The sequence below is a fragment of the Balaenoptera borealis genome, assembly GCF_965194805.1.
Source record: "Balaenoptera borealis genome assembly, chromosome: 7".
Classification (NCBI taxonomy): domain Eukaryota; kingdom Metazoa; phylum Chordata; class Mammalia; order Artiodactyla; family Balaenopteridae; genus Balaenoptera; species Balaenoptera borealis.
This window is the reverse complement of record NC_138864.1, coordinates 73487113-73504661: the sequence shown is the minus strand read 5'-3', so window position 1 is coordinate 73504661 and position 17549 is coordinate 73487113. Positions and strand designations below refer to the sequence as shown.

At 41.3% G+C, this 17549-nt stretch overlaps 1 protein-coding gene across 6 annotated transcripts in view; it reads right to left on the bottom strand.

Moving 5' to 3' along the window:
- The window catches only part of CDK6 (cyclin dependent kinase 6), a 233821-nt gene that overhangs the window by 11959 nt on the left and 204313 nt on the right, over positions 1 to 17549 (bottom strand). For 5 of the 6 annotated variants that reach the window (XM_082398549.1, XM_082398551.1, XM_082398553.1 and 2 more), the window contains 2 exons: positions 8149 to 8199; positions 3945 to 4080 (listed from right to left, as the gene is read on the bottom strand). In XM_082398549.1, coding sequence (XP_082254675.1) covers positions 3945 to 4080; positions 8149 to 8199 — 187 coding nt within the window. The other variant, XM_082398552.1, reaches the window with a different exon arrangement.

Here is a 17549-nt window from a genome sequence, read left to right as displayed (position 1 = left end):
ATGGCTTAGGGCTGGGAAGAGGGTAGAGAAAAGGAGAAATCTTTAGCTTAAGGTGGGAGGTGTGTGAGAATCTCAAGTTGGAGGTTGTAATACATTTTGTCCTATAAACATTGTTAGAAAAGATGGTTGAATCCTATTATTGCTCTATGTCAGTAGAACAATTGGCTATTTTAAGAACTAATTTTAAAATCTTGCATAATAATATTGTTTCTGCAAAAAAAAATAATTTGCTTGCCAAATAACTGCCTTAAAAAATGAGCTTTTGAATTACCACCTAGTCAAGAGTTGACTACTACAGTGGACTGGATCATTTTCTAACACATATTCCTTTTCTTTCCTTCCCCCTCTCCATGGGAGGAGTATTCGTTCTTCTATTAAAGTTGGCCATGTAACTTCCTTTGGCCAATGGAACGTGGACAGAAATGGCAGGGTATCTCTTCCAAGCCTAGGCCTTCAGGGGCATCGTAGGTTTCTGCTTGCCCTTCTGGGAGCACCTACCTTCTAGGATGAGAAAAACATGCCGCAGGGAGCCAAAGGCCCTCGGGCCTGGGCCCCAGAATGAGACAAATGGAGAAGACCAGTACTTGACCCACCGGCTGAAGCAGAGTTGCTCTAGATGACTCAAAGAGCTGTCTCTGCCAATGTGAAGACACATGAGCAAGAAACAAAGGCTTATTGCTGTATGCTAGTGAGACTTTTTTTTTTTGTTGTTTGTTATGCATCAAAAACGGACTAATATGGGACTTCCCTGGTGGCGCAGTGGTTGAGAATCTGCCTGCCAATACAGGGGGCACGGGTTCGAGCCCTGGTCTGGGAAGATCCCACATGCCGCGGAGCGACTAGGTCCGTGAGCCACAATTGCTGAGCCTGCGCGTCTGGAGCCTGTGCTCCGCAACAAGAGAGGCCGCGATAGTGAGAGGCCCGCGCACCGCGATGAAGAGTGGCCCCCGCTCGCCGCAACTAGAGAAAGCCCTCGCACAGAAACGAAGACCCAACACAGCCATAAATAAATAAATAATTAAAATAAAAAAGAAACAAAAGAAAAACGGACTAATACAAGGACCAAAAAAAAAAAAAAAAACGTACCTCAGGCTCTGAAAGCAGTTAGATAGCAAGAACTCCCAAACGTTTTTCAGCAAGAGCATCATATTTGGAGTAAGTACCCAGCCTCCCAAGTTAATCATGATGAAGGGTACAAAACTTATAAAGATATGTAGGTTTTGCCTGCTAAAAATAATTCTTCCCCTGAATTGTCTTGTTACTGCACACTACTTATATATCTACATAAGAGCATTTATAGATGTTGATGTATGTACATCCATATGTGAAAGATTGAGGCATTCTATAAAGTCAACTGTTTTTTCAGATTAAAATGAAGGATAACTCTTAAAAGTGCTAAACTTTTAAATGTTAATTGTTTCTTAAATAAAACAACTTTCTAAAATACTCTTTACTTTTCTTCCTTAGTAAAAAATTTTCAATAGCGGCAACAGTTACTTTTGGGATCTCAGCTGCCTCTCTTGTACCGAATGGCCTGCCTTCTCTGCTTTAGAGTTCTAGCTTGTGTCCCTCTAGGATGAAACAGTGAGAGCTTTCAGAGAGTGCTGAGGTTTAAGGTCTTGGACTGTCCTTTCCCTGCATGCCTGTGGATATTATGCTCCATGCTTAAGTTTTACCTGGTCATGATGTTACTGGCTCTGCTTTTTATTCCTCTCCTTTTTCTAATCTCTGCTGCCATTCCTTGTCTACCTACTTTCTTCTCTCTTTGGTAGGTTTCTTTGCTCCTTTTTCTTTTTTGTCTCCTGCTACTTCTTCAGATTAGCACTAGTGTGTGGTCCGACTTTGGAAGCCACCACCTCTAGTGGGGGACCCTGAATGAACACATGGCATTGTCTGTTATCTTTACATTTTAAGTTCTTCTTGGTGATTCCTAATAATGTTGGAGCCAGGAGATCTTTTGGGTTGTCTTTGGATGTTCCATTAGCTGAAGGACTGGGCTACTTCACTACCAAAGTTGTTCATCACTGTCACGGTCTGTCCAGAATCCTCTACTAAGAGGAACATTTCATTCAAAGCTCCTGCTGAAAAGGAAATCCTATCGTAGCTATATTTTATAACACGCGGTTCTCACCCTCTCCTGGCATAGCTGATTGGGCCAGGAGTACAGCCTGGCCGTAGGTAGCAACCCTTATCACGGTTTGGCAAAAAAGGGTGAGGTATGGCAGCCAGGTTCCTCCTTGTAGGAATCTGATATAGGAAACAGTGACAGGGCAAATGCTAGCAGTGGGATTAGAGCTGAAAGGATCTGTGAATTAGTTGAAGTTCTGATAGTCAAGGGACCAGCTAAAGTTAGGGGAGCAGACAGTAGGACTGAAAAGAAGCACTGAGGCGGAGAAAAGGGCAGAGAAAAGCAGAGTTGCTAAGAGCATGTGATGCACAGGACAGAGACAGAGCATTTACACTCTGGATGGCTTTCCATTTCCAGGCCACACTAGTGAGTGTCTTACAAATCAACAGTGGGGAGGAATAGAGCTGTCCTTGTCTATAATTTGGCAGTGGAGGGAACTTTTGCCTAAGCATCAGAAAATAAGCCACCATCAGCTGAAGATGGAGTTAGGGCTTTCACTGGGAAAATCCTTGGCTCTGCAGACATGCCGATCAATGGCTGTGTCCACACAGAGCTGAAGCATACATAACATGTCTACTAGGACCTATAGACTCTTAGGTCTATATCTAAAATTCATAGTATACTGACAGAATGGGAGTAAGCTTCTGAGTCTAGGAGCACTTTCTTGCCTAGATATCAAAGGTTGTTAATTCAGCTGGTAAAGGATACACTCATTACTACTCATTGGGTTCCAAACACCAAGAGTAGCCCCATAGGTACTTTCTTCTACTTATTGTTTTGGTCTCCAAATACAAAGAATTATGTTCAAAGCCAAGTATTATGAGTTTGACTCTCAAACAGGGCACAGAAGTCTTTATTTTCAGTGAGGCATTTTATATGTCAGGGCACGTTCAATACTTATTAAATAAATCAATAACTAAAGGAGTATTGCTATCCAGTTCCTTTGGAAAAACATCTTCCTAAAGATGTGCCTGTTTAAGAAAAGACACATTAAAATGCCAAACAAGCTGCTTAAAGTAGCATGAAAGTGTAAACAAGGAAACATAATATTTACTTCTAAAGAAGCATGTGTTTAGACGAACCCAGAGGATTCTAAGGCTGCATTCAAAAGAACATTCGAAGATGGCAGACTGAAAGGGTGTGGATCAGAATCTTTCTTTTTTTTTTTCAAATTTTGACTGCATTTATTGATACATAGTATTTATTTATTTATTTATTTTTTGGCTGTGTTGGGTCTTCGTTGCTGCATGCGGGCTTTCTCTGGTTGTGGCGAGTGCAGGCTACTCTTTGTTGCAGTGCACGGGCTTCTCATTGCAGTGGCTTCTCTTGTTGTGGAGCACGGGCTCTAAGCGTGCGGGCTTCAGTAGTTGCAGCACGTGGGCTCAGTAGTTGTGGCTCACAAGCTCTAGAGCGCAGGCTTCAGTAGTTGTGGCGCACGGGCTCAGCAGTTGTGGCTCGTGGGCTCTAGAGCGCAGGCTCAGTAGTTGTGGCGCACGGGCTTCATTGCTCTGCGGCATGTGGGATCCTCCCGGACCAGGGCTCGAACCCGTATCCCCTGCACTGGCAGGCAGATTCTTAACCACTGCACCACCAGGGAAGTCCCTCTTTCTCTTTCTATAGGACCTGAAGACATTGCAGAATCAAAAGCCACTAGCTGCTATAGGGCTGGAAATGAAAGCTGCAGAGAGACTGTGGCCTCTGCCCCGTGTGGTTGTGGCACATGACGTTGAACTGACACTGTGCCCAGCGCCCAGTGTGGACAAGGCAAGTCTCTCACGAGCACAGTGCAGACCAACTCTGCATCATGTGAACTTACCAGAAGTAGGTCTTTGCCTTGTTCATCAATATCTGTTACAAACTTCTCAATTGGTTGAGGAGATTTTGAGTGAAAAGCCTGCCTGGGGAGGGCGACATCTCTAGGCCAGTCCTCTTCTCCCGGGAGTCCAATTACGCTGCAAAAGAACCACAGGTGAACGTAAGCATTAGCTACTGTGCTGAAGCTATTTCTCCACCAATTCTAGAAGAAGGTAAAGCCCAAGGGGCAGGCATGGGGGACACAGAGCCTCAGGAGTTCATCACTTGTATGACTGGGACTCTCATTTCTCTCTGTCCTACTGCAATACGGTGACCATGGCAGGGTAATCAGGTACTGCAATAGGGTAATCTCACAGGAGAACTGTAAAAACCACTGGGGAGAGATAAGAGATTACTCTGGCGGAAGACAAAATGTAAGAGATCATGCAGAACTGGAAACTACTGTATTACCAATAAGCCCTGAAATACTGACAGAGCAGGACCTATATATTCAAAGGAGACCCGCATGGGTATATCATATTTTCCTTTATGCCCAGGAGTGCTTTTCGTATTCTGATCGAACACTCCTGTACTGACATGCCTTTATGATACTCATCTAACATGATTTGTTTACACATAAATTTGGTTGCATTTTTGGTTAAAGAATAATTCCCCACACAGTAATTACATAAATCGGAACCAGACCAAAAAAATGGGGCTAAAAGGTATGTTAGTCCTATGTTATGCAATACCATTTTATAATTTAATATCAAATTTAACTTACATAATTTAATTTACATATTTTATATAACATTTTATGCTATTACAAAGTGAGCAAACAATTAATAAAAACAGTATCATTTATGTTCCCCCTGAAAACCATCCTGGGATCAGAAAGGTAGAGAGAGCATCAAGTGATACAAAAACAGCACAGGCTGTTTAATGGACAGACTATATGACTATTCAAATACTGAGCAAACTCTTTTGACTACAGTTAGAAAAGGTGCTGGCCTGCATCGTCGTCTTCTTGGCCTGCACTCGCTGGGACTAAGGCCCAGGGGATGTCCTCCTGAACAAGTCCTCCAGGGTGCAGAACACATGGTGGTAAATGTCACAAGATCTCTGTAGGGCTTTGTTCCCCTTCCCTCACCCCAACAGAGCCGAGGTAACAGACCTCACCTGGGAAGAGCAGACACCTATCACTGGGTGTCTGGGGAAAGACACAGTAATCCTACCTCTGTCAGACATGTGGGGAGAGCCAGGTTATTGAGGTAGATAAAAACAGACTCATGGACATGTTTACGGGACAGATGAATGGAAATGACAACTTGAGCAACATACTAATTTGTTTAACAGCAAGATCTAGAATAAGAATAAAAAGAGAAAACAAAAACATTACCATTTATTATTAAAAAAAAAAGTGTGTGTGTTTGGATAGAATGGGACAGGCAGAGGAAGAACAGAAGAATGCTTACTAAATAACTTCAAAAAATTGTCTTTCAGTCATTTTTGGCCTTTTAGCCATTTTTATATCAATATTTTTGCATATCATCACCAGTCACCTAGAAATCGATTATAACAACTCGTAGTACAAGTTTAAAATCTTTTTTATTTGCAGTTTTGAATATATTTATATTGAGTTAAATCTGGCAATGTGGGCAGCTGAATGCCAAAAGCTCTCAGAAAAACAGTGTCCCTGTATGTATATGTGTGATGTATACATACATACATATACATATCTGTTTATATAAATAACTTATAAAAGTGTTCTTAAATCTACCACCTCCTGAGACACGTAGGTCAGGTATTATTATTTCTATTATATAGATGGGGAAACTGAGGATGAGGAATAAAATGAACTGCCAAATTCACACATAGTTCAGCCCAGAGCCTGGAGCGAACGTATTCCAAATCCAGTATTTTGTTTCCATTTAACTATGACTCTGCTCTTAAAAATGCTCTAAAATGTCACAGGCTAAAAGCATTCAGTTTCACTTTCAAAGTACTTACTGTTCTTTGAAAGTATAAATCTTCCGAAACACAGAAACAGTTTTCCCCTTAAGAGAATGTGAATATGGCTTTCTTTTAAAAAATATTCAGTTTAATACCCAGTGTGAACGTTTATGGCCTATATATGAGTGTTGTGAAATTCTGATAGGTCCGTTAAAAAGGGCTTGCATCAAATTTCAGCATTTGGACAAAGCTGAATATAAGCCTTAAAAGTTGACATTTGTACTGGAAAGACTGACAAAGCACAAAACCTATAAATGGCAGTGACGGCTGAGACAGAAATCATTTTTCAAGTACTTCAGAAGTGACACTAGGGTGCAGCGTTGTCCCTCTTCTCTCTGCCAAAGCAATGAATACATTCAGAGGAAACAGAATATAATTTTAATGAAACAATGCCAGAAACCAAGAAGTAAAATCTAAAGGCACAAAACATATCAAACTTTATGGCTTCTTTTCTGCTGGCAACCTGGGATCTTAGGCCTTTGCCAAAAGTGGAAATGGCTTTCCCTTGGAAGCAAGTCAAACGTGTTCGTCAAAGGTTCCTTCTGGTCCATCCCACTGGCTTCACGTACTAAGGGGCACCAGCAGTGTTAACGAGATTGAAGACGTCGGTGCTAGAGGTGGACAGAACGCCCAGGTGGAGTCAGCAAGGAAAAGCAGGTGAAGGACGTTCAGTGTCCGGCAAGCTGGTTTCAGTCAAGGTTGTTCTTACTTTTAACAAGAGAGTCACTGGTATGCCTGACTTTCACAGTTCCCTCTTCACAATCACGTGCACATAAAATAGATTCAACAGGGATAGGGAAGAACAGATGGGAGTTCATCACTGAATGATCAAAGAACGTGACACCCAGAAGCAGAGAGTAATGTGCAAGTTTAGTCCTGAATTCGTCCATCTTACAGAGCGGACAGTAGCAATGGCAGGAGCAGCCGTCGTGGCAACCGCCCTGGACCCAGGAAGCCCCCAGACAATAAAACTAGCAAATGTTTTTCAGGCCCTAAAGCCACTGGGTTCTGACTCAGCAGTGACTCTGGCACTAACAGAAGCCTATTGGAGCTGCTTCCAGTCACTGAAAGAACAAACTCAGGTTCCGGGTTTATTCCGACTGTTTTAAGCAGTTATGCATGAGAAAATAGTGTTAAAATATAATGCTTTTCTTTAGGGGGACTTTTCATCAGTTTTACAGGCTGCAAATATCATAAAAATTACTAGGATGCCTATAAAATGGTACAGAGCAATGATCAGGGCTATTTTTGGTTCTAGAACTCCCACTTTCTTCCTACTCCACCCGAATCCTGATGGGGCTTGGCAACCACACAGATCCCAAAAGGTTGCTGTACTGCATGCTCTGTGAGAAGAAAAGCCTCTTCTTCCCATTCTAGACACATGAAAGCGTCCATACTCTCACATGCACAAACATGTACGCTAATGGAACTCTGAAAAACATCAAGGAGCTACGTCACAGACAACTGGAACCAAAGAATTCGAGCACAAGAAAGCCTTAAAGTTTCATTTCTCAGGCGAAGAAGTTAAGGAACAAAAAGGTTAAACAATTAATGATGAATTATAATAATAGCTAACATTTTTTTAAAGCATTTACTATGTACAAGGCGCTGTGTAAGTCTTCTACATGGTGTTTTAAATGACTTTTTCAAGACTGCACAGTTATTTAGCCACAGGCATAGGATTGAAACCTAGGATTCTCATCTCCTTTTTCAGTGTTCCAAAGAAAAATGGATTGTGTAGCATACCATCCTTTGCCCAGGAAGACAAAACAAAACAATGTAAAACCAACCTGGATGACTACAGGATACTCAATGGGGACGGGAAGCCCAGTGGGTAAGGATGGGTTACCTGGTCACTGAGCGCCCCACCTCTGAGTGGAAGCATCTGAAATGACCCCAAGCAGACAACACAGCTGAACTTAAAGAACTGGAGCTCAGCCAAGCAGAGGAAGGGCAGCTGTCAAAAGATCCACACGAGCAACATAAAAGCTTCCAGAGCAGAGCAATCAGGCCACAAGGCATGATGGGCTCTGCACAAAACAGCAGACGTCTACCATGTCCCCACTCACCACACAAACAGTAACATTGTCTGCAGCAGCAGCAGCTTGGGGTAGGAAAGACAAGAGATAAACATATTATATGAACGTCAGAGGAAGGTCACTGTAATGTTTTAACGCTACAGACACAGATGTAAAATTACAGTTAATACTCACTCCAAGATTTTTCCTAGTTGATCGACATCTGAACTTCCACGAAAAAGCGGCCTGAAAGAATAAAGATACAAATTAAACAAGGAATTTTCTCTGGTTACATTTCAATCATACTTGTCTTGATCATTATTTAACAGGAATCAAAATATTCTATGTGTGGGGAAGAAGTAACCTTTGGTAAATGAAGGTTTCTCTTGCATTCCCCTTACGGTAAGATCTCTTATGAATATCTGGCGGTGCCTGACTCCCATACTTGATAATCCTGGGTAACCTATTCTCAGTCATTGTAACAACACTGCCACCATCATATACAGGCCCTGGCTTCAAAGTTCTACTTAACTTTGTGGTAGGCTGGAACACATCACTATCATAGGCTCAAACCAGAGGTATGTGGAATTCTTTGATATTATCCTTGGTCAGATCCTTCTCAGAGCACCCTTCCTTTTTTTAATTGAAATATAGTTGATTTACAATATTGTATTAGTTTCAAGTATACAGCAAAGTGATTCAACTATATATATACACATATATGTATATATATACACATATATTTAGATTCTTTTCCATTATAGGTTATTAGAAGATATTAAATATAGTTCCCTGTGCTACACAGTAGGTCTTGTTGCTTATCTATTTTACGTATACTGGTTTGTATCTGTTAATCTCATACTCCTCATTTACCCCTCCCCTCCCTTTCGCCTTTGGTAACCATAAGTTTGTTTTCTGACAGAGCACCCTTTCTTAATACCACTCTGGGGCTTCCCTGGTGGCGCAGTGGTTGAGAGTCTGCCTGCCAATGCAGGGGACACGGGTTCGAGCCCTGGTCTGGGAGGATCCCACATGCCGCGGAGCAGCTGGGCCCGTGAGCCACAACTACTGAGCCTGCGCGTCTGGAGCCTGTGCTCCGCAACAAGAGAGCCCGCGACAGTGAGAGGCCCGCGCACCGCGATGAAGAGTGGCCCCCGCTTGCCGTAACTGGAGAAAGCCCTCGCACAGAAACGAAGACCCAACACAGCCAAAAATAAATAAATAAATAAATAAATAAATAAATAAACAAAAGTTAGCTTAAACTTATTAAAAAAAAAAACAAAACCACTCTGCTATCACAGTACTTCCTCACAGGTCTCTCTCCTTCCACTTGTCCTTAATGCTGCAGTGAGCTACCTATGGGTCTATTTTTCTGATTATACCACTTCCCTTTCTCCCGATATTATGGTAGCTAACCATCACAAGTTCAAAATCCTAACTCTGGGCTTCAGAGGCAATTGTGAACACACAAGACTCATTATCTATACTGAGCATTTAACTGACAATTAAATGAACTCACTTGGTGACATTTCTGGCATTTTCTTAAGTAGAGAGCAGGGAGTGTTCTAGGTTTGCCCCTAACCTTTGGCTTAGTGCTTTACCTGAACAGGTGCTCAGTGAATACATATCTTATTTGATTTTACATATACCCATGGTACACATGTAAATGTTCCCTAACTCCTCGCTCAACAAATGACATAAAAAAGTATTTTTCAACAATAATGTGTTTTAAAAAATATGTGCAGCCTATTATCAGAGATCATGTTTTAGAAATATTATATATCAATTTATAAAGCCTTAAACCAGACCTCTTAAATATTTTTTACACACAATAAATGAACTTGCTATATACGTTATATATGGAGACTCCTAAAAAGTCATGGCATTTCAGTGGCTAGGAGACACTGAACCATACTTTCTATTCAGGCCATGATTCTTGAAGGTGGTTATTTTCAAATGAAGTGGAAAATAATTTACTTGTGTGAATGTTATGGTTGGATTGTGTCCCCCCGCCCCGTGCCTCCAATTCACATTGAAGCCCAACCCCAATGCCTCAGAATGAGGGCCTTTAAAGTGATGGGTAAGTTCAAATGAGGCCATTAGGGTAGGTCCTAACCCAATCCAAACCAGAGGCATGCGTGCACACAGAGAAATGATCACGTGAGGACACAGCAGGGAGGTGAGCCAAGGAGAGAGAACTCAGAAGAAACCAAACCGGCTGACACCTTGATCTTGGGCTTCCAGCCTCCAGAACTGTGAGAAAACAAATTTCTGTTGTTTAAGCCACTTAGTCTTTGGTATTTTGTTATGGCAAACCCTAGCAAACTAATACAGACATCACTAACGTAGCCAAATTAATAAAGAATTATGGAGTTGGATTCTAAAAGACATCTAGACAGGTCTTGAAAGATAGCAAGGTGAGAAGCGAAAGTTTTACAAAAGTTAAACAATGGAATCTTAACAGCTATTATTTATAGGGCACTGGTGTTATACCTGACATAGTGCCACATGCTCCCCAAACATTATATCATTTAATTCTCACAAAAACTCCAGGAGCAAGGTAGTATTATTATCATCCCTATTTTCTGATGAGGAAACTGAGGATTGGAGAAGTTTCATGACTTACCTAAGGACACATAACAAGTTGCAGACTTAAAATTCAAGCCAGGTCTGCCTTGCCCCAAAGCCTGTATGCTTCATTATTATGTCGTAATACTTTTATTTTGGTTACTAATGTTCTCTGCAATCACAGACAGTCACTTTAGCTGAGCCTCTGGGGTGAAGTAGCACAGGGACCCTGTGAAGAGCACTCTGTAGAGAACCTGGTGTCTCATAGGCGGGTGCCTATGGGATTCTTATTCAGATGGCTTTGCAAGTGTCTAAATGTCTTTAAAGTCTTTCTCTACTTTAACAAGGAACAAAGCAATTCACCAGATTGAGGCTCTCTAGTCTCTCCACAAACTAACTGATGATGGCCCTTCCAGATCTTTAAATCTTCCTACAGCCCAATCTTTTATAGCTGTTTAGCTCACACATCTTAATTGATGCACCATTTTAAAATTCCTTCCAAAGCATAGTAAAACTCGGGTTGCAAAGAATCAACAGTTCTCTTTCTCTTCACACTCATCTATTTTTCTTAATGTTAAAGTATGAAATTATTGGGACTTCCCTGGTGGTGCGGTGGTTAAGAATCCGCCTGCCAATGCAGGGGACGTGGGTTCAATCCCTGGTCTGGGAAGATCCCACAAGCCGCGGAGCGACTAAGCCCGTGCACCACAACTACTGAGCCTGCGCTCTAGGGCCCGCAACTACTGAGCCCACGTGCCACAACTACTGAAGCCCGTGCACCTAGAGCCCATGCTCCACAACAAGAGAAGCCACCACAATGAAGAGTAGCCCCCGCTCGCCGCAACTAGAGAAAGCCTGCGCACAGCAACGAAGACCCAACGCAGCCAAAAATAAATTTAAAAAAATTAAAAATAAAATAAAGTATGAAATTATAAAACTAAATATAGCCGGCATTATGAGGTTTGGGAACAAACACAAATGACCCTTTCTTGTTAAGCAAGTATCTCAAATGGCTGGAGTGGTGAGTGTGCCAGGTCAGTAAGCACAGAGGGAACAGAGAGCATCAGTTTAATCTGCTGAGCTGGTTAAGTCGCTATGTAAACACGCCAAGCCCCTCACTCTTCATGAAGAAGACTGGTATCCACAGAAGCATGAGTGAAATTACTTGTGAGGATTATGGAGCAGTTTAAAATAAATATGTTGGCATGGCTATCGGGAAACAAACAAAGCAGACTAACTTGTCCAGGCAAAGGCGTAAGAACATCTCTTTCCTGGGGTGGGCACTGAGACCCCAGCCTGAATCGCAGCTGCAGCAGTGGCTCATGTCCCTACTGTTTCGGTTTTGAGCTCTTTTCTTGTCTTTGTCCCTTGGCAATAGTCTAACTTTTTTGCTAGTTCTGCTGTGCATTTAAGTTTGCTCTATTTTATCTTACATTTGCTACATGTTTTAGCAGAGGACTTGCAAGTCATGTGGTCTACCATACTGCAAGAGCCTGAAGTCGTATCTCTATTGGTTGGACTTGGCCCACAAAATGAAATGTGCCTGCCATCCCTGAGTTAGGACTGGCCCATCAGTTTGGTTCCTTTAATGAGGGCAGCAAGCAGAAGGCCTGAATCATAACCACTCTTCTGTGAACACTCAGCAAAACCTGCTAGGGGATACTAGAAACTCAGAGCCTGCAATTCGGTGTAGAGCTCAGATTGCCTTTTGCCACCTTAGGAAGACTTGGTATGCAACTCCGGGGTCTATTAACTTGTCTTTGCAGCAAATGTGGGTTGGCTTGAGTTATAAAGAGCTACTGAACCCTGACTGCATGCAGCTAGCTCCTATAAAATGGATCTTTGGATGGATCTTGTCACAAGACAAGAGAAATGGGTCACGTGAAGGGGCAACAGGCCTAACTGGAGCTGGTACTCTCAGCTGACCAAGAGGTTGGTCATGAATCTGATCAAACTCTTAGAACCATCTACTCAGCTTTCAGCTGAAAAGTTGGAATAGTTTGTATGAGCTGGTTTCATGATAGTGGATGCTATGAACACCCGGAGCATGGAGAGGTGCAATGGATTTAGAGGAGAGACGAAACCTTTTCATCAGGATGAACTCCTGGATGTGCTATGGTGGAGTATGGAGACGTAAGAATGAGACCACCCTAAGGACCTTATTCTATCTTTAAAGAAGGCTCTTTGGTAAGAAGTCTTGGCTGTATCAGGTATGTGTGCACCATGAACTGAAGAAACACACAGGACCGGTATTTTCATTGAGGTTATTTTGAATATTCTTCCTCCCTCATATTAGCTGAGCCAAAGAGGCTTCAATTCATATAATTTATGGCATATTTTAGGTGGACAAATATGAACATAATCTTTGATTATATTCTTTGGTTTAGTGATGAGGGAGAGTTTAATTCTACTGCCTGGAATAACCGTATAATTGAGGGATGATTTGGCTAAAACACACACATGTATGAGTCCGACTTGGCTGGTTCTTTATTACCAAGACACAGAGCTGAGCTGGAAGGAAGTAGAGGGTTGAAGGAGCAAAATGGCGGAGATTAAAAGACACAGAAAGACCGAAAGACTGAGATTGAGGTAGAGATGGCCAGACAGAGACAACCTGAGGAAGGTTCACAATAACTTTAAACTCTGTTTCTTCCCACTGCCTAAGAATCTACCTCTCCTGGAAATCCTAGGATGTTACGTACAGAGGTCCTGCACGGAGATGGAAGATGGAAGAGGAATGCTCTAGTATATATCCTGAGACAGAGGCTCACCAAAGATAAAACATCATGCATTTTTAGAAAAAAGTCACTGCAGGGAGAAATCCACAAAGCTATCCTATCTTGTCTGTTTTTAGACATAAGCCTCCCAGGTGACATACTTAGGAATTCTTTTAAACTAATTATTTAAAAATACAGTTAACAACAGAGATATTCTATTGAAGGTAGTAACTCTGAAGGCTGTTTTTATATTTCTAAAAAAATTCTTATATACACATTTTTGGGTTGGGGGGGTTAAATAATAAAATGGAAAGATTACTCCTACCAAAAACATCGCAAAATGAAGATTGCAATTGCTTTACTGAATTAACATGTTAAAAAATCCTTTTATTATACAGAACATTACTGAAGGTCAGTAACTCTTATGCATTTTACTACATCAAAAACTGCAAGTAATCACTTCATTTAGATACTTTTCAGTAGTTTAACCAAGTGGCTGGGTAACAGCACACAAACATCATCGCTAAAGACCTTTGTTGAATCTAAGTTTCACGAATCCATTTCCCATATTATACCTACATTTCTTTTCTCTTCCCCTTGCTTATGATCCTCATTTTTCTTCAGAAGATTTTCTCCACACTCTCTGGGACTTTAACATTCTATTGCAGAAACCCTCCTTCTGTCTCTCATGCCCCTGAGCCTCTTTCTATTATGAATTCCCACATAAACTCCAGAGAAGCGTACTGGAAGGACTTTGCCATGCTACCCTTGGAAGGCAACTTATTTGACAAGGTAAGCAATATTTGGGGGACAATATCTGAAACTGAACATTGCTATGATTTTATGAAAGAGGATTTTAGGTTATTTCCAAGTATTTTCCTCAAATATCTTTCTTCACCATTATACTTGATAATAGTTAATGCTGATAAAATAAACTCTATGAAACACATACATATGTTTTTTTTCCTTTTTCCCTAATCAAAGGGAGATTCCTGCAAAATACAATGGCAAACTGCATTCATTTCAAACCACAGCAGAGTCAGTTCTCTTCTCATCTCACCTTAGGCACTGCTGTGCCAAAACAAGTGTAGACCTTGGGGTTTTAATCAAGGATTTCCCCAAGGCTTTCTTAAATCTGTGAGAGGTTAAACCTTAACATTCCCCGCTCCGCGACACGTTGATGTTTCAGGATACTTGCCGACTGGGGAGAGGGCACAGATTTTGGTGATAGGCTGTCCTGGGTGTGACTGAACCCCTACTCAGCCACTTCTCCCTGTACGACCTTAGAAAGTCATTTAGTCTCTTTGAACCTTGCTCGCTTCATCTGTAAAATGTCCAGTTTGTAGTAGACCTATAATATGCGGCAGCTAAATATACACACTTTCTCACACTTATACATGGTAGATATTTCTGGTTCCTGGCTGCTATTACACACAGATGATAAGGTAAAATATTTTACATGGTGAACAAGAAAGGAAGAGGACATTTGTCACTGTGTGGTGGGTGCTCAAGTCAAACTTAAACCTAATAGTCCTTCCTCTGGCGTCACTGTATATATTCGCTACACCTGTTAGAATTCTTATACCTTTATCATCAAGAAAAGAAAGAATGGGGCTTCCCTGGTGGCGCAGTGGTTGAGAATCTGCCTGCCGGTGCAGGGGACACGGGTTCGAGCCCTGGTCTGGGAGGATCCCACATGCCGCGGAGTAACTGGGCCCGTGAGCCACAGCTGCTGAGCCTGCGCGTCTGGAGCCTGTGCTCCGCAACAAGAGAGGCCGCGATAGTGAGAGGCCCGCGCACCGCAATGAGGAGTGGCCCCCACTTGCCGCAACTAGAGAAAGCCCTCGCACAGAAACGAAGACCCAACACAGCCATAAGTAAATAAATAAATAAATAAAAATTAAAAAAAAAAAAAAAAAGAATTTGGTCAACAACCTTAAAAAAAAAAAAAAAAGAAAAGAAAGAATGAATGTCAAAATTTCCAATAAAGATTAATTCATTTTGAATTGGCGATTCTGAATGTAGGCTTAGCAAAAAAACTCATTCACCATTGTCTTATCAGTGAAGTGAATTTGCTTGGGTCAAATTACAAAGGGGACCAAGTTTCAGACTCATGCCTTTTAAAACAAACAACTAAAAGAACATATAAATATTATTCATAATCTCAATGAATAGTGCAAAACAACATTTAAAAGTGGGGTATGTTTTCTAGCAGATGAGACGTGTATGCTGATATACCTGTCATAGAAAGGAAATGATTCATGCATAATGGAAGATGAAAGATTTTGTCTAGTTACAGTACTTTCATTGTACTAAAAAGACGAGGAAGTCATGGTTCACCCTATAGAACACCTCTGTAACCTGCATTTGAACTGCAGCTATGCTTTAGCTGCTATCTTTCTTGATTAGTAGAGGAATTTTCCATGTTCATAAAATGACCTTTCGAAAAATATTACCCAGGGGAATGTTTGCTATTTAATACTTGTAACCCATGTTCAGTTCCAAAGCTGTTATCTGTTAAGTTAAAAATGTCAATTTATCACCTTACAATTATCACCTATTCAAATAACCAGATTAAGCAGAAAATCAATTAATTGATTTACTTTGTAAACACTAATTGAGTGATCACCTACTAAGCACAAAGGGCTGCATTAGGTGCTAGGAGATTATCCTTCCCCCCACCGCCCAAATAAATATTAAATATAAATTAGATTGTATAATGTATGGTCTTAATATATAATAAACAGGGCTTCCCTGGTGGCACAGCGGTTAAGAATCCGCCCACCAGTGCAGGGGACACAGGTTTGAGCCCTGGTCCGGGAAGATCCCACATGCCGCGGAGCAGCTAAGCCCATGCGCCACAACTACTGAGCCTGTGCTCTAGAGCCCGTGAATCACAACTACTGAGCCCACGTGCCACAACTACTGAAGCCTGTGCACCTAGAGTCCATGCTCCGCAACAAGAGAAGCCACCACAATGAGAAGCCCGCGCGTTGCAACGAAGAGTAGCCCCTGCTCACTGCAACTAGAGAAAAGCCTGCACACAGCAACGAAGACCCAACACAGCCAAAAATAAATAAATAAAGTAACTAAATTTTAAAAATATATAATAAACATACATTTAAATTATAATATATATTTTATAAATTTATATTATAATAAAATAATTATTATATATGTATATAATAGTATAAATTCATTATAAATTTATATTAAAATACAAATTTATGACTTTATAAATAAATATACATACCTATAATACATAGTACCATAAAGATCCCTGCCCACACAGGAGACAAGATATACAAATGCAGGGTCATGAAGTAGAGAAGTTTCTCTCATTTGACTGGTGGGAGCCGAAAGCCCAGGGCAATCATTTAATCTTTACTAGAATGTTGGGAGGTGGTCTGATTAACCTCCTTTTATCAATGAGAAGTAAAGTAACTGATTCGAGGAAACACAGCCCAGTAAGAGGCTAAGCTGGTCTGTGTGACTCCAATGAGCAGCAAATAGAAGCAGTGTTTTAGAAAGATTAATATGACAGAGGTTCACTGGGTCAGTTGGCCGGGATGGAGATAGAGCTGGGGATGCCAATGGGAAGGCCAGGCCATGAATGAGATGACAAGGACCTGCACTAGGTGGACGAGGAAATGGGCCGGGATGCAAAGATGGTGAACAGGAGGGGATCAGAACTTGGTGAAAGACTGAACAGGACTTGGAAGGAGAAGCATGACTTGAAGTCTGCATTACCAGTAAAGCCAGGCTGAATGAGAAAGGTGGGGAGAGGGTGGTGGGGGACAGGCAGGAGGAAATTGGAAGATAATTAATTTAGTTTTGGATGTGTTCCTTTAAAATAAAAATAACATATAAAATAAAAAATAGGCAAAAAAAGGTAGTTAAGTACACCCAGACATATACCCAAGAGTATTGAGAGCATATGTCCATGCAAAAACTTGTACGTGAATGTACATAGCATATTCATATTCATAATAACCAAAAAGTAGAATGAACCCTAATGCCCATCAGCTGATAAAGGGATAAACAGAATGTGGTATAGCCATACCATGGAGTATCATTCAGTCATAAAAAGGAATGAAGCACTGCTACAACATGGATGACCCTTGAAAACATTATGCTAAGTAAAAGAAGCCAGTCACAAAAGACCACATTGTATGATTCCATTTATTGGAATCCACATATTCCAATATATAGAAGAGGCAAATCTATGGAGTCAGAAAGTAGATGAGTGGTTGCCTAGGACGGGGGCCTTGTGGGGAAATGAGGAGTGACTGCTAATGGGCATGGGGTTTC